The following is a 17112-nucleotide window of genomic DNA, read 5'->3' on the forward strand; positions in this document are numbered from 1 at the left end:
CTATAAGCACTTCACCAGTAATTAACGACCACTAGAGCTTTAATTACTGGTACATAAAAAGCTAAATGGGATAAAAAAGTCGAGATAAACTTGTCACTTTTGACAGCAATGGGTTACCCCATTATATATTACCGAAATAACACTGGTAATTCATGTCAAAAAATACTATTTAACAAAAAAACACTAAAGCTGCATGGCAAAATAAATACCCAAAAAAGTCTGCAGATTCTTTCAAAATTAAAAAGCAAACTGTCCAAACCCTTAACTGTAACTCTTTAGTGAACCGTACATTGAACTACTACTTTTAAACCATGAACGGTGCAGTGGCAAATGCTATGCTCTTTCTGAAAAGAGTGTGGCTTCTGCCTTTATCATCATAACAAAACACGTAAGCCAACATCTGTGAAGCTACATTCCGTAGAAGTGGCATTAAAGCAGGCAGTTGATACTACCTGCTCCTATTCCTTTCAAGTGTACCCCTTGCTGCTACCACTGACCTGGATGTAGACAATATATACTGAGCAGCCCAATCGCCACATAAACTCATTTCATCAATCAGGGCAAAGGGCTGAGTATGATCGACTTCCACCGTAAAGAACCACAAATTCCCAGTTATGCTCTCGTTTCAATGGGCTGCCCTTACCGACAGCCTTGCCACCAATTGTGTTGCTCTTGCTCAGCACGTGGATGACTGCTGGGATGACCCCGCCCCGCGCACAGTCCATGCGTGACCTGAGCGACCCTTTCACCATTGAGTCGAGCTGCTCAGCCAGCCAAAGCTGGAGGGCGTGTGACTCCAGCTGCGGGAGCCAGTGTAGCAGGTGAATCATCAGCTCCAGGTTGCGAAGCGTCGATGTGCCCGTCAGGCGAGGGGTTTCCTCAACCAACTGCAAGCAGGAAGACAGACATCCATACTTTTTATCCAATGACGAGAATCTGGAAAGAAACTTGGAATGATATCACCTCTACTGTTCAAGCGATTTAACTCTTTCGGAACCGCCTCAACAGGGCATGAATCATATATGATCTATGGTGTTCGATACGCTGTCGAATTCAAATTTTTACGCATTGGAAGACGTAGCCAAATATAGTTAGACATTATGACTAAAACTGTGGTTTCAATTAGTTCACTTTTTTTTTTCAGCAAGCAGTGACATAGAAATAATTATTTGAAGGGGAGTGGCCTCAAACGTCAATATAAATGGTGTCAAGCTCCTGTTAGCACACGCTACGAATTTGGCATTGTTCATACAGCTCCGCTGCTTATACCTGCTTATAGTACTGGGAATTTTTTTGATGACAGCACATTTTTTGATGCTTTGATGAAGTGTAGCACATTTTTTTTTACACTTTGAATTATTCTTACTGCGTTTTTTTTTTTTATATTCACGACTTTTTTTTACTTTTGTGTTGCTTTTAGAGCAAGCAAGTCTACAGATAAATTTTTTTTTTCTCCATGTAGTCTATGAAATTTAAACAAAATACCCAAAATATTCAAGCACCTTCTGTATATGCTTGAATGGTCATCTAAACAGCTACATTGTGTAATAGCAGGGTCATGTATATATTTTATTTACTATTATTCTTTTTTCCAGAAACCCTTAGAGTCGCCAGTTTTTAACCATGGATCCGAAAGAGCCAACACCATAAAGAAAGACATATACGGGACAGAGATTCAAAAATAAGGAGCAAGGAGGCATTACACCACATTTTGTACATTCTGAATTTATTTTTATAAAATTACAATAATAATTATTTTTTATAATAGATTGTCAAACTTCACTGAACAATGAAGATGAGGTTCTATCGAACTCTGTTTTATTGCGCATAGACAAAGTCCGCACTTTCATCGCTTGGTGCAATGACGTATGCGATGAGGTGTGCAAAGTGGAAGGTGTAGAGAGTTTTTAATCGGTCGTGCGTGCTGCACCCGGTAGAAGAAAATAACTGATTTCTTCAAAAAAAAAGCAGCTTTGAAGTGGGAGCAACGTTTTTATTTGAGATTGTGCTTGTCTGCACACGTGTCTAATGCCAAGGTACGTCAATTTCGTACCTCGATTTGACCACTGGCTTATAACCGCACGGTTTTCATTACGATATTTCAAAATAATGAATGATTTTTGGCGGTTCCGCGCGATCCATTATATCGAGATTTGACTGTACTATCTTGCTCGTTGATATGCAGTTCAAACGAAGCAGTTCAAAACACGGGTCCAAACAACGTCGTTACTTCGATTCCTTCCATTTTTTCTAGCCTTCCTGTGACGCCTTTCTCCCAAAGCAACCTAAGTAACCACCCCATGAAGAAAAACAAGCTTACCCATTCCAGAAGTGTTTCCAGCGTGCTCTGCTGAGGCTCTCCCATAGTCTTCAGCGTGCTGATCAAAGTACGATAACCCTGCATGCTTGAGAAGTGCTTCTACAGAAAAAAGAAAAAGTGGAGAAAGAGAGAGAACGACTCGGTTGCCACTTACCTCATCTGAAAAAAGTGGGCTTTTTTTTTTTTTTTCATTCATTACTAAGCTTACTACTCACATTCTTACATTTACCAATCAGTTGCAAATTATTGCTACAAATTGTATATATGAGGCGTTCACTACTTAGAATGCAAAAACACTTTTTTTGTGTGTGTGTTAGCACATCATACCTTTGCAAAAGGGTAACTGGACAGGAAGACATGAATCAGCCGCACAGAGGAGGTGGCAATTTTCTGGGCACTGCTGCTCTTTAACTGTAAGGGCATGAAGTAAGAGAACAAGAGTTATTCTTTTTCATTAATGAAGGCTGCAAACACGCACGGAAAGCAGGCATGAAATGCAAGCAATATAAAAATTTCCCTTCATGTATACAAAAAAAAAAGTATTGTGCATACTTTGAAACTTTGGCCTCAAAACATAACATGAAAGTGCTTTCATGTTGAACAACTTACAAGGTTTAACATCAGATGCATCATCAATTAACATCAAAATCAAATTATTATCACTTTAATACAAACTGCATAACATACCAAGAATATTAACACATTTGCTGCACAGGCACTCATGAATGGTCACCATTGTCAGCAGCCAGACTATACCCACTGCAGGGCAGAGGCCTCTCCCATATTGCTCCAATTAACCCGGTCCTGTGCTAGCTGCATTCACTTTACCTCTGCAAACTTCTTAACCTCATCCACCCACATAACTTTCCGCTTTCCTTCTCTTGGAATCCAATTTGTTACTCTCAGCGACCTTCGGTTATCTTCTCTTCGCACTACAAGAATGGTAGTTATTCAACAATTTAATCAAAAACGTGACCAGACACATGAAAGATGAGCTCTGTTGAATTCTTAAGAATTGTTCTGTGCAATAGAAACAGGAGCAAAAGCAAAAAAAAAGAAATAGGGCATGTACAAAGCCATGTACACAAAATCGTCATACTTTAGTTCCATGAAGAGAGCGAATGAGGCGTTCAACCAGTTCGTTGTCATGAAACACCTTCTTTAAGGCCATGGTGCAGTTCGATGAAAAGAGCTCCTGCAGACCACCTGCAAAGAGAAGGAAATACAAAGAATGTCTCGCCAACTTTTGAGGACCACCAAAAGTCACACCAAGTGGACCGTCCTGTTGACATAGTCACTCACTCATCATCCACTGAGCAGTGTCCACTTGCGTAGGCCTCTCTTCTTCTGTCATTAGCTTAGACAAGGTGCCCAAGTATTCCCGTACGAATGCGTTCAGGTCCACCTTTCTCTGCATCACAATCAAAGCACAGATATCAACTGCAGAACTACTTTGCACAACACAGATGGTGTATGCAATGATTTCAATAACTTTCCGGTTTCCAAACAGTGAAAAACTATAAAAGGGAGAAGCCATGAAAGGCAGCTCAATGATAACTTTAACCGCGCATGAACAGAGTCACTTTTGAAATAATGTCTAGCCCCCACACAGCAAATTTCAATTAAGACAAATACATACAGAAACCCATGCAACATAATTTAAGTGAAGAAGCACAATGCATGATAAAATAAAGCAGCTACATCATGTTTGTTCTACTCTAAGAAGTGTTAATTTATGAAAGCTATTTATGCAAACCTTTAGTAGGTTTCTGTGAGACAAATAGATAGTAGCATTCATTTCTCATCTGTTGATTACTAGATGTCAGTATACATAGCGACCTGCTCTATTAGTGCTAAACTATTTACTGAGCAATACACTATCGTTAAGAGAACTGAAACTGCGCTGTCAGTTTTGACAGTAAAAATGTGCGGCAACACTTTTTATTGCATGTTTTGTCCTAAAGTGTGGTTGTGAGTAATTCGTGATTTTTAAACAAACATATACACAAACAGAAGACACCAAACCATGAATCTCTGGATATGGAAAGCCGATTGACAACAGCTTATCATGAACTCATGTAGTTGACTATTATTTTCAACCAGGTAATTAGACAAGCAATAAAGCACTAAAAATGCCAGTAAATCCAGTGGCTGACATTCAATTTAAGCATGAAATGTTTGCAAAAGTAGCTCAGCACTGGCAATTGCTGCATGCGTGCACGGGAAGAAGCTTTGTTATGTCATATCCACAGTCAATATGACACTTCTAGAACATTCACAGTTCTGTTCCTTCGTGACTTGACTATCTACAGCTTTCTGCAACTTTATCTGACCCGTCTTGAATAATTCTCCCGCCTCAACAAGAGGCTCATTTGCGGTGAAACTGCACGTATCCTTGCGCTTTGTTGTCCCCTTTGTTGTGTAAGAAGAATGAAAATTGTGCTTACATCGTTTGGCCGCGAATGACGAGAAGCCAGAACTGTCTTCGGAGAGATTGGTGGAGTGAAAAACATGGATGCCAACTTTCTGGCGAAGAGCACTGGTGGCGCCATCTGGCATTACTATGAAAATGTACTGTGCTTGCATTTGCATTTCTGAGTCGTGGAGCTTGCCTCTAGTGATGCCAGATGGCGCCACCATGGCCTTTTTTACCGGAAAAGCTACAATGGCATTTTTCTCTTTTCAATCTCGTCGCAGACGGTTCTGGTCTTGCTCCATTCGCGGCCAAGCCAGGTAAACACATTGTAGATTTTTGCTGATAGCCTAGTTTGACCAGCCGCAGACTGGCATTGATAACCAGCCCTGGGCTACCGGCGCATGTGTGGCACCTTTTCCTCCTCTTGTTTAGTCTTTCTTTCTTTCTCTTGCGTTACCTATATATTCTCAAGCTGAGAATAAACGGATGGCCATTTGTCGAGCGATACTGTCTGCTGTGGTTGTTTCTTGACACTGTGGCCGTTTGGCTGCACGTGCAACGAATTTACAACGCAACAAAAGGGACAATAATGCGCAAGTTTGAGCGTGGTTTCACCGCAACTGAGCCTCCCATTGAGGTGGGAGAATTTTTTAGAATGGTTCAGATAAAATTGCAGAACACTGTATATAACATCAAGCTCGTACCCTACACACTGTCACTTCTACGTTGCCACCCAGCCATCCCCCATGCTACAACTCTATGCCACAAATTTAAGCCAGCTCTTCATGCTATTTCCATGCCACTTGTAAGCCATTTGAATTGCTTTTGTTTACACAGACTTTTAAAATTCATTTTCAAATGCTGCAAAAAGCATATTCAAGCAACCCAAGCTTAGAAAGCCTGAAATAGTGAGTACCTTGCCCGTCGCACCTAAATAATATGCCCTTCTCTCACCAATGGTACCCTCTTTACAAGTGGAACAATTGGACATAACAGAAAGCGACCAAAAGAGAAACACTAGATGAATGCTTACTGCTTCTGGTGGGGAGGCACAGAGGGTAACGATACCCTGGAGAATGCACCGAACTGCTGTCATCTTCACTTCCAGGGGGCACTCCTGCTCACGCAGTCTGTGGAACAGGATTTCTACTGTGTTCTGGTTTATTGCCACTTGAGCATTGTGCTGCATCAACAAAGAAACCAGGTATACAGCACTAGATGAGACACACACACATTATCATTCCTGGACTATACTGACGAAGCCATCCAGCATCCAGACAAACTATGCGCAGAGTGCACAGTAACCAATAAAATGAAACTTATCCAAAGCCTGTGCCGATACAATCTACAGCAGGCATACGTAAACAAAAAAACAAGAAACAGCTGGTAGAATGAGAAGTGTGTCATAGACACTAAAACAGACGCATGCACGAACACAGAATGTACCACTTCATGCGATAAGATACCTAGTGCATTCTACAAGAATAAAATTAAGAGAAAAAATACAATGCTTGAAGTCTTCTCCTTAATATTTATTTAGCTCTTTTTTTTTTTCACTACATCGATTCAAGTTGTCTGACTTGGATGATAGTGCGATATGGCCTAATCTGTTAAATATGCCACTTCTGAGAAAGTAACCCTATCGAGTATGTTGCGAAAGAATTTTATATCACTTTCGTATTTGGATTTTTTTTTTGTCAGCCACATAACACAGCATTTTCAAACACTCTGCAAAACCTGTCAACATTGAGTGGTCATCAAGCACAGCATCCAATGTGGTATCACTGTCTCGCACGATCTCTGCTCAGCATCAACAATGTTCTTATAAGCCCGCTGTACTGACACTGACTTTGTAGATCCAAATAATAGCTCCGTGTGAACGGATGACTGATTCACCCAGCTCGCAGAATCGACAGGTATAGTCAGTAAAGGTTTATTTTCGCCGTTTTCAGGGATATTTGCAACTTTCTAAGCCTCCCTGAAGGTGTTGGGGCATATTCTGAACAATTCCATGCCACCAACAGCATGCAGCAGATCAAGCTTTCTACAAGACAGCCCACAGTCGATTTTGGCACAACACTGCTGAGTAGCTAAAAAAAATTCACGAGTAACTATTTTTTTTCTTTCACTGAACGGAATGCTTAAGCTGTTAAGACATAAGAACAGAATGTTAAGAATGTTTAACTATGAATAGGTCTGGTTCAATTTGGTTTATGGGGTTTAACGTCCCAAAGCGACTCGGGCAATGAGAGACGCCGTAATGGAGGGCTCCGGAAATTTCGGCCACCTAGGGTTCCGTAACATGCACTGACATCATCGCCCAGCACACGGGCGCTTTGCTTTTCACCTCCATCGAAAAGAGGTCGCCATGGCCGGGATTCGATCCCGTATCTTTGGGCACTTAACTATGAATACTTATTTCTGACATAATACTGCATTATAAGTATACACTAGACTTTTTATTTCCCTCTTTTCTAGTTGGTGTAGTAGTTTAGGATTAATAGGGTTCAATTCCTCATAGCCACTCAGGCACTCTCAGATGTTTTCACGTACCCCGTACTGTACCACCGACTGCAATTGAAATATTAATGCATTCATAGTTTAACAGAATTAGGCCTCTTAAGAAAAAAAACGGCAAAGGCTTTTCTAAAAGCACAGTCCCCTGTGGCATCGACAACCAGCAAGCAGTGTTCTGCCAGACCACCAGCGAGCAGCAAGTTGTTGTAGAAAGCATGTTGTTAGTGCAGGTGTACCATATTCACACTTCAGGGTTGCAGATGAGCTCATCTGTTGCCATGTTTTACATATCGAATTATCAATGTATTGAACTATTTTGCATTTCCCTTCAAAGTCAATATGAATGCAATCAACTGCATTACACACATTTTGAGTAAAAATACCTTAACAATGTTTCTGCTTAAAGTTAATCATGATCAATAAAAAAAAAAAGTGAAGGTGCCCAACCAAGTTAAGCTTTGTACTGACTACTACAACAACAAGATGCGAAACTAAGTCAACTGTTTTCTGGTCAAATACTTACTTGCCCTATCTGTAAAAGTAAAGTTTGAAGTGATGTGAAATCATGGGGAGAAAATGTGCTTTTGGATAGCGTAAGTAGCACCTGTTCCCTATTCAGGTGCACAAGGACACTCACCTGAGCTCCGCAAATAATTGCACCAAAAACATGAATGAGCTTCATCTGTATTGACGCAGGCAAAAAGCAGGGCTTGGAGGAGAGGCAGTCTAGAAAAAAAAAGCAGAAAAGCACCACGATTGAATTGTGCACAACAATGCAGTACCCACATCCAACAAGCAGCATCACACAAGATATTCTAATTTGAATTCTATAATCAGAGGGAAAAATAAAAGAAACATGACTGCATGTATTTTAGTTACACAACTTAATTAGCTACCATATTTACTGGTATGTAATGCGAGTTTCAAAATGTTTGGATCTCAAAGTATACCCTCGCGTTCTAATCAAATACTGCGATTCGGTTGGCCTAAAGCAGCGCCGGGGAGCAGCTATATTGAACCCATCACCACTCGGTTTCCGTTCCCACAGTTTTACAATGTTATGTTGGCGACATGGATGCCAGGGAAGCCAAAACAGCCAAATCCCAATCCATTCAAAGTGGAAACGTTGTGCTTTATGCTCGTAGGCTCAGGATCATGTTGTCACCTTTATCCCGTACTTGCCGTATCTTTCGCAGTGGATTAATGTGGTTGTTTCTGTTATCGCATTTCACACATTGGCAATGTGCCGTGCACAGTACGACGCTCGCTTCAAAAGAAAGCTATTCTGACAAAAAAAATCGGAAATTCTGCAGTCGCTCGATGGCCAGACTAATCTACCATACGTAGGTGATGGGTGCAGCAAGAGGTGACTTTTAAATGTGAGCCTGATCATAAAGGCTTCCAATTCCACCGTCTGGGAGGACAAGAGTGAAAAGGAAGACTTGCTTTCCGAGAACTCAGCCTTTGATGACAACGGCGACGAATGAGCATTTTTGATGAGACTGCAAGAGCCACAATGCCTATAAAAGGTACTTTTTCAAGCGCTTATCTCGCATTACATTCGTGGTTCTATTTTTTTCCCATTGGGCAATATGCAAAGCCGCCTCTTGCATTACATTTGCGGTCGCGTTACATTCGAGTAAATACGGTAGTTTTATTAGCGCGGCATCATTCTCATAATAAGTACAGCTTCCCTTTGCCACATTTACTATATGCAACACAAAGCAAGCCGTTTGAGCTGTTGCTAGCATTAGATGCATTCGCATAAAAAAAAAATAAACGTGATATATTTTTAAAGGTACAGCACAAGAATCTAATGTAGCTTGAAGGCAACAGTGCAAGGATGGAAAATTCTAAAGTGTAAAAAAACTGGAAAGTAAAGCAAAAACTCTGAAGAAATTACAACACACACAATCACTTGAAATGCTATGCAGGACACACATACTAGAGATGCCATATGCAATGAATGAGCAGAACAGTCTATGTAACTACCAGCCTCGAAGCGTGGCAATGTTTAGGCCCACCACTGTTTCCATGATACCACTTATGAATACTGCTGCACACTGGCAAAAAATATATCTGACTATATAATTACCTCTCTTTAGCTGTGGTCATAGGAAAAAAACAAACTAGAAGTATGAATGAATTAAGTTAAGAAAACGATTAGTAAATGGTTAAACGTTTTATCCATTTTGCACAGCGCACCGTACACGATCTACATAAACTAAATCACAACAAGGAGCAGGTGTTTCCTTTATCAGTGCTGTACACATCTGCTGTTAAATGTTTATGAACGGTCATTTTGTCAATAATAATAACAACTTGTCTGCATCTAAGGCATACTGTTTCAAAGCCAATGATGTACTGTGCAACTTCCACAATGACAATCAGGCTGCATATATCTGTGTCAGATATGCAGTAAAAAGGCAATGAAATTATATGCCCTACACAATATTGCCTTCCATTTACTTCTGACAGCAGGTGTACTGAAGTGAAAGCGAAACAAGGTCAGAAAAAAAAAATAAAGGCCCTTTCAATGCTTTGAAATATGCAAAACACAGCCGATAATAAAGCTAAATTCATAGAAAAGTACACACACTATTCATTCACGCCAACTCTAGTTATAAAATAACTTACTTTTCCCCAACATTCGATATAAAGCTGAACAAGCATTATTTTACATTTTGCCACTCCCAAATGCTAAAATATCCAGCACTCCTTTATAACACAAAACAGTTTTTATTTTAAGAATCCACATTGACAGGAAACATGCAGCAACTGACACAAGAGGCTCACCATAGAAAAATGGGATCACTTCAAGATGAAGATGCGATGGGCTAACTTTATATCTTGTTGACTCCAAGGGGACCCTGAAAAAGAATGTGCACGTTTGCTATTGTAAACAACCAATTTGTTCACTATGGTTATGCATGCATGTAAAACAGAACATCCGGCCATTTCAAAGCAAATAAAAGCAACCATATGACAATGGCCCTCTTCACCGTGTAATACCCAAAAAGATAAAATGCAAGTACGCTATTTAAATGCTTTGTCAACGACATGCTCGGTGAAAATCCTGAGCATACGCCAACCAGTGATATCATGCAACTTCACAGTGCCACTATGCTTCACAACCATGGCAGCATATTTCACTTTTATTCCATTCCTAAAATTTTGTACATCTGGTGTCCTAGACTGGCTTCATCAATCTAGCTTTCTTACAGAAGTCAAATATTAGCATGAATGGCACAACAACCATGTTATGATGGCCCAGGAACCAGGAGTTACAATGCTGCGGGTAAAGTCCCGCGCCCAAAGGATGGCATCCTACAAAGGTGTTAGTGCCCTTTTAGTCACTGAAAAAACTTTGAGGAACACTTAGTTACCGCCTTCCAGGGCATGACAAAACAGCAATAATTAATGGCTCCCATTGCAGATCCTTGTTCGTGTATGTGCATCTTTCTACTCGCTTAAACATTTCTCATTGACGTCTGCACAGAGCGAAAAACCATAAGCATGCCTTAGACAGCGGATAGTTGATAGGAAACGTGGCTTGGCACTAACTGGTCCGCAGGTAACGTGACACCACGAGATCAAACGACATGGCCAAGCTGACAGGACCTGGCAACTTAGCAGCACCTCTGAGACGAGAGAGTTTGATGGGAATCAAACCCGGGACTCTTGGATCACTTTTAATGATGTGTCACCAACTAACCCAGCAGTCTACACTTCTCAGTCTCTTACTCTTTTTACTTGCAAAGTCAGCCTTTGCAGCCGAGTTTAGCTAGTCCACCCAGTAAGAAAAAGGAGGTGTGGAAAAAAAAGCTCATATTTCACAGCTGCAAATAATATTGTTCAGAGCTTGAACTTACTTGGAGCACATTTTCTGCCAGGTGAGATGCGGGTCATACAGCACTTCGAGAAAGATGAGCACGCAGAGGAGGAAATCAGTAGTGTTCTGGTCATTTGCATCTTTTGAGTGTTGAGTGTACTAGAGAGAAAATGAAATGAGTTGCAAGTTGTGCACCACTGACGGCTACTGCTTTAAGCAGAACTGTGAGCTACGTACCTGGTTGGCAACAGCTGATGAAATCACAATAACAAGAGGCACTGCTTCACTAGTTGAAACAAATGGAATGTTGCTGAAATTGCTATGAGAAGAGAAAGAAAAGGAGAAGCGTCGAAGTTGTTGATTCTGCACATGTGGCCTCTGCATTAGAAGCTTGAATAACCTACTAATGCCAAAGTGAGGAGAAACATGCAGCGAAGATCTTGGTTAATGGTCGTCTTAACCAAAATATACCACCCTCATTTTCAAGCGCTGAGCCCAACTGGAGTAAAAGGATTAAATATTAAGAAAAATACAGGAATAAATAACTCTTGTTTCACTTTATATCATTATATAGAAGAATACGGGAACAAATATTTCACAGATTCTACACATCATTGCACTTAGCACTGAGCTCATGATTTCAAAAATTCAACTTCTAGAAGAGGGCAAAGACAAACTTTAATACACTATGGTTCATTTTCTAGCTTCCCAACATGGCAAAATGACAACGAAAGATCTAATAACGAAGGAGCAAGATGGCATACAGCCAAGTTTTGCATAGCTGGCAAACAAGCAATATAAAGCAGAGACAATGCATACCGTGACAGTATGCTGAGCACTTGAACAGCCACGACGGCTTTCTGCACCGTTTCAACAGTAACACCCGTGTTGCAGTCATCGCTACACTCCCTCAGGTATGACTCTACGACTTGAAGAAATCCTTCAGGCAGGTCTATCAAGTGAGGGCTTGTAGCGGACCTTTAAGAAATCAGGGTGGTAAAAAATGTGGTCAATGAGACACAGGATGGCACCCACAGCATTATAGATATACAGCACTGTAAAGCCGAGTTTAATAAAAAAAAAAAAAAAAAAAAAAAACATTACTCTTTGATATCTCCACTCCCAAGAACTCAAGGTTATCACCTAAGCAAACAATAAGAAAAAAGGATCCTAGAAGAAACACTGTGACTGTAAAGAATCAAGCAATAAAAAAAAAAAGATGTGTTGGGCATTATAGAATGCACTCAAAAATTCCTTTGCTCAGGTATTTCACCTCAGAAATGTTATGCTCATAATATGCACTAAGAAGCTGCTCTGGAAACTCCGGTCACTTGTTTTACTTCCGTTTCTCAGTTTGTGCACTAGAACTCGGCATAGAACCAGCCATCCAGCAATATTTAATGCCAAATACACAAACGATAGCCAAATGACAGTAGGACATGCCTTTAGATACAGCCCAAACTGCAAATGAACATTCAGTGTTCACACATAATCCGGGCCTTTTCAATAATAATAATAATAATAATAATAATAATAATAATAATAATAATAATAATAATAATAATAATAATAATAATAATAATAATGAAATTTTTATTTCCTCTTTCCAGTACAAATGTAGGTCTGCTTTAAAGCTAACCAAATAATAAAGTACATAGACTTCCCACAGTAAGTATTAAATGAGGATTCAAGGCACACGGCAACTAGTGCTAGACAAGGACAGAAGAGAGACGGACACCACGAATGCTAGTTTTCAAATTTGAACCAGAAGGAGTGTGAAATACTGGAAACCTTTCTCATTTACATGGCACAAAAGTCCTGCGTAAGCAAGTCATCCAGCTTTATAATCCCAAGAATTACAATTCTTGAAACGGACGGTGCCGTTGCACATGCGCTTTAGAGGTTGATCCTTTTGTACATGGTTTGCCTACATATTGAATGCATTTTTTGTCTGGAATAAAACCAAGTTGATGTCAACCGTTCGTGATGTCCGTCTCTCTTCTGTCCTTGTCTTTAGCGATAGTTACCATGTGCCTTGAATCTAAAGATCACCAACTAGCCGAGTTGTCTGCTTTAAATTAAATGAGGAACAGGCTATGGTCAGAGAGACATTGTACCACACACATTTGCGAAAAACAAAACAAAAAAGAACAAGCTTGTGCAACCTACATTATCAAGATTGCGTTGAGAGCACAATTACTCTTGTTGTTGAGACTAGAGCCCACCCAGATAACCTTTTAAGAGCTTTTATCGCAGCAAGGCAGTAAAAATAAAAAATAAAAAAAAACAATAAAAAAGAAAGAAACAGCACACACAACAGCGTTTTCACCAAAATCACCCGAGTTGTACAGCACAAATGCACATAAAAGCTATGTGATTTTTCGGAGAACCAAATAGAGATCTATTACTGTAAGGTATAATATTGCTCTTATACACCTTTTAAATCGGCGGAGAGCCCAAAGTACAACCTGTCCCAATTTTAGCTTTGCTGGGCATACGAAGCGTGACAACAGCTTTAGAGCTTTACTAAAAACGTACAGATCGTTACCTGCTTGGGTTAGCTGGGAAATCTGTCTTCAAGCAGTCTCCGTACTGACGTCGAAACTCCACCATGTATTCCGACAGTGTGGTGGAATTCCGCTGTGGAACATGAGATCGTCAGGTGAGCGGAGCAGTACAGAGTTCTTCAAGACAGCTGATCTTACACAGAAAATCAGGAACATTATTACAAGGACGGTTTCATGTGCGCGCTTACAGCAAATTCCATACAGCTCCCTTGCACCACAGATGTGATCTTCGATCCCAGCACCTACACCTACAACCGGCTAAAATGTTCAAGGCTCGTTGGCGCCCACCCACTTGATCAATTCTAATACACGCTCTTACAGCCTAAAACAATATTGTTTACTGTGTAACTCAAGTTTATTCTAGTTACTGTGACGCATTTCACGTTTGTTTAACAGAGCGCTTCCAGATTGCATAAGTTGCCGAGAGGAAGTGTAACATTCCGGCACGGCAGTCACGAAAGCAAAACAGAACAGGTGGAGTCCCTCCCAGAGGCATTTCAAAGATCATTGCTCTGAAAACAGCCCACACCAACCCAGCTGAGTAAGATAAAACCACTGGCGTCTGTTAAAGTGCATCCTGAAGCGCTTTCGGACAGTGTGTCGTGTAAAGAAAAGGAAATGTAAACATTGCTACCTTGATTTGATAGGCACTCCATAGGGCTTCGAGGGCTTCCTTCGCTGACATTTTAGTAACGAGACCGCATCGCTGCCGGAGCTGCGACTTGGTTTATACAGCGGCAGAACAGTGCAGCCTTAAAGCACGTGGATTTGTCAAAAATCACAAGCTCGGTATCACCCTTCCGGAGCCGTGGAACCAACCATTGCGGGTCGGAGACTGCACTAACAAGCCCACACACGGATATGTAAAACGTCATGTCAGGTAGGCAGCATAGTACGACGGGGCCAGTGGGGCCAGCGCCAGCGCTACCGCATGGTTGCAGTTGTTACCGGGTTCGCCAGGTGCCGCCGCTGACATCACAACTTTTTTTGTGATTTGTCACGACGGCGTTAGGTGACGCTCGCTGTCCAGTTGGTTTTCGAGGCTGTCGTGCGCCTCCAATTGAATGACAGATGGCTGTGCTGGGCGTTCGGTTGCAAGAGGTTACGAACAAAGGCGTTACATTCGCACCGTCTTCGCAGACAGGTGATTAAGACGGATGTTAAAGGCAAGAATGCAGACTAAAGACGCTTCAGCCTGTCGAGCTTATATTAAAACAGGACTAGCCACACCACCTCAGTCGTGGCTGTTGTTGTTGTGGCTGTAGGAAGAAGGAAAAGAAAATGCACGGGCCTGCTACTGGCTCTGTAGCTGAGCCACCTCCGCTGCCTCGTGCAGACAGAAGAGAAAATAGAAAAGAAAGAAAAGGATGAGGGAGAGAAAGACGCGCGCAGTAACTACAGCCGTCGTTCCCTACCGAAGAGGTGGCGGGTTCAATGACGGCCTTTAACAGGTAAAAATTCGGACAGGCTAGCCGCCGCCGCAAGCGGCAGTGACCTACCTGCCCCAGCCCCATCAGGGGAGTCCTGATGAGGAACAGGAAAAGAAAATGCACGGGCCTGCTACTGGCTCTGTAGCTGAGCCACCTCCGCTGATTAGCTGATTTAGCTGATTTATTATTTATTTATAGGAACGGAAAGGCGCGGTAACTGTCTCACTTGTTTTCTGTGGACACCGCAACCGCGCCGTAAGGGAAGGGAGGAAGGTGGGAGTGAACGTGGAAAGAGAGAAAGAGGAGCCGTAGTGGAGGGCTACGGAGTAATTTCGACCACCTGGGGATCTTTAACGTGCGCTGACATCGCACAGCACACGACGCCTCTTCGTTTCGCCTCCATCGAAACGCAGCCGCCAAGGTCGGGTTCGAACCCGGATACTCCGGCACATTAGTCGGGCGTCTTACCACTGCACCACCCCGGCGGGGCACCACCTCCGCTGCCTCGTGCAGACAGAAGAGAAATTAGAGAAGAAAGAAAAGGAAGAGGGAGAGAATGACGCGCGCCGCTGCCTCGTGCAGACAGAAGAGAAATTAGAGAAGAAAGAAAAGGAAGAGGGAGAGGGAGAGAATGACGCGCGCCGCAACAGCAGCCGTCGTCCACCACCGGAACGGTGGCGGGTGCAATGACGGCCGACAACAGATAAAAATTTTGTGGCAGGCTAGCCCACGCCGCAAGCGGCAGTGACCTGGTAGAGAAGAAAGAAAAATAGGAGGGAGAGAAAGACGCGCGCCGCAACAGCCGTTGTCCAATCGGGTGCAATGACGGCCTACAACAGATAAAAATTTGGTGGCAGGCTAGTCCCGCCGCAAGCAGCGTTGACCTACCAGTCCCAGCCCGGTGGGGCCAGGAACAGCCACACTTCACCACCTCCCCCATCCTCCACCCACCTCAGTCCGACAAGCTCTGGATGTTTGTTCTTCACATCAATATTGTGACTTTCGGTTCATGCACTTTATTAACGCGAAAGCGTTACTTCGCTGTGTTCACGTATTTCTATCCGCACACTGTATCCGCAGACCTCGTTCGCAAAATCGTGTCCGCAGCAGTTGCGGGTAATTGAGAAGTGGTAGAGGTTAATGAGTGGTGTCAATCGATAGAGGCTGATGTAATGTTGCTACAGAAAAAATACTTAGGCCAATAAGTTAATTATGTAATTAATTAGAATAACTGGTTCACAGGAAAGGAAAGACGCAGTACCGGCCACACTTGTTCTGTGGACACCTGAACCGCGCCGTAAGGGAAGGGAGGAAGGTGGGAGTGAAAGCGGAAAGACAGAATCGGCTGCTGTAGTGGATATGACGTCTAGGATGTGACGTTACGCAACCGGAAGTAGAGCAGAAAAAAGGGCATCGGAAGAGATTGGCGCGCAATTTGAAAGTACCAAAGACTAAAAGGGGTAAATAAGGTAGAGGATGTGACGTCACGCAACCGGAAGTAGAGCCGAAAAAGGGCATAGGGAGTGATTGGCGCGCAATTTGAAAATACTAAGGACTAAAATGGGCTAACAAGAAGTGAATTAAGCTACTAGAAGCAACCAACAGCAGCATACGTGCTTTCGCATTCTCCAATGTAGATTCTGCAGTGCTCTTTACGTTTTTCAAATAGGGGCCTACACTGTGTTAACTACCGGAATTGTACACTCAAAAGGCCATTTATATGGCTGCTTAACATTTCACAGTTAAAATTTTTTACAGAGTATAACTGTTTAACATGTAGAAGTACTCACTGAAGGGCTAGTTGTAATACCGTGAGAAATAATAATAAAATTCGTTCAGAAAAGGAAATGCGTAGTATCTGTCTCATTTGTCTCTGTGGACACCTAAACCGCGCCGTTAGGGAATTGAGGAAGGTGGGAGTGAAATTGGAAAGAAAAAAAAGAGGAGCCGTAGTGGAGGTGCACGGAGTAATTTTTACCACCTGCTGATATTTAATGTGCACTGACATCGCACAGCACACGACGCCTGTT

General features: G+C 42.1%; 1 protein-coding gene across 1 annotated transcript in view; it reads right to left on the reverse strand.

The window, feature by feature from the left end:
* The window catches only part of LOC146199595 (neurobeachin-like protein 1), a 107103-nt gene extending 92527 nt beyond the window's left edge, over positions 1-14576 (reverse strand). Inside the window, exons 1-13 of the mRNA XM_084595114.1 lie at positions 14287-14576; positions 13634-13725; positions 11905-12063; positions 11323-11404; positions 11126-11244; positions 10050-10123; positions 7891-7979; positions 5770-5919; positions 3623-3731; positions 3420-3526; positions 2648-2731; positions 2321-2419; positions 644-887 (exon numbers count right to left, since the gene is read on the reverse strand). Coding sequence (XP_084451240.1) covers positions 644-887; positions 2321-2419; positions 2648-2731; positions 3420-3526; positions 3623-3731; positions 5770-5919; positions 7891-7979; positions 10050-10123; positions 11126-11244; positions 11323-11404; positions 11905-12063; positions 13634-13725; positions 14287-14337 — 1459 coding nt within the window. The 5' untranslated portion in view covers positions 14338-14576. The remainder of the gene's footprint in view (positions 1-643; positions 888-2320; positions 2420-2647; positions 2732-3419; positions 3527-3622; positions 3732-5769; positions 5920-7890; positions 7980-10049; positions 10124-11125; positions 11245-11322; positions 11405-11904; positions 12064-13633; positions 13726-14286) is intronic.
* Positions 14577-17112: the final 2536 nt, after the last annotated feature.

The sequence above is a fragment of the Amblyomma maculatum genome, chromosome 2 (genome assembly GCF_055883805.1).
Source record: "Amblyomma maculatum isolate TAMU_Amacu chromosome 2, ASM5588380v1, whole genome shotgun sequence".
In the NCBI taxonomy this organism is placed as follows: Eukaryota; Metazoa; Arthropoda; class Arachnida; order Ixodida; family Ixodidae; genus Amblyomma; species Amblyomma maculatum.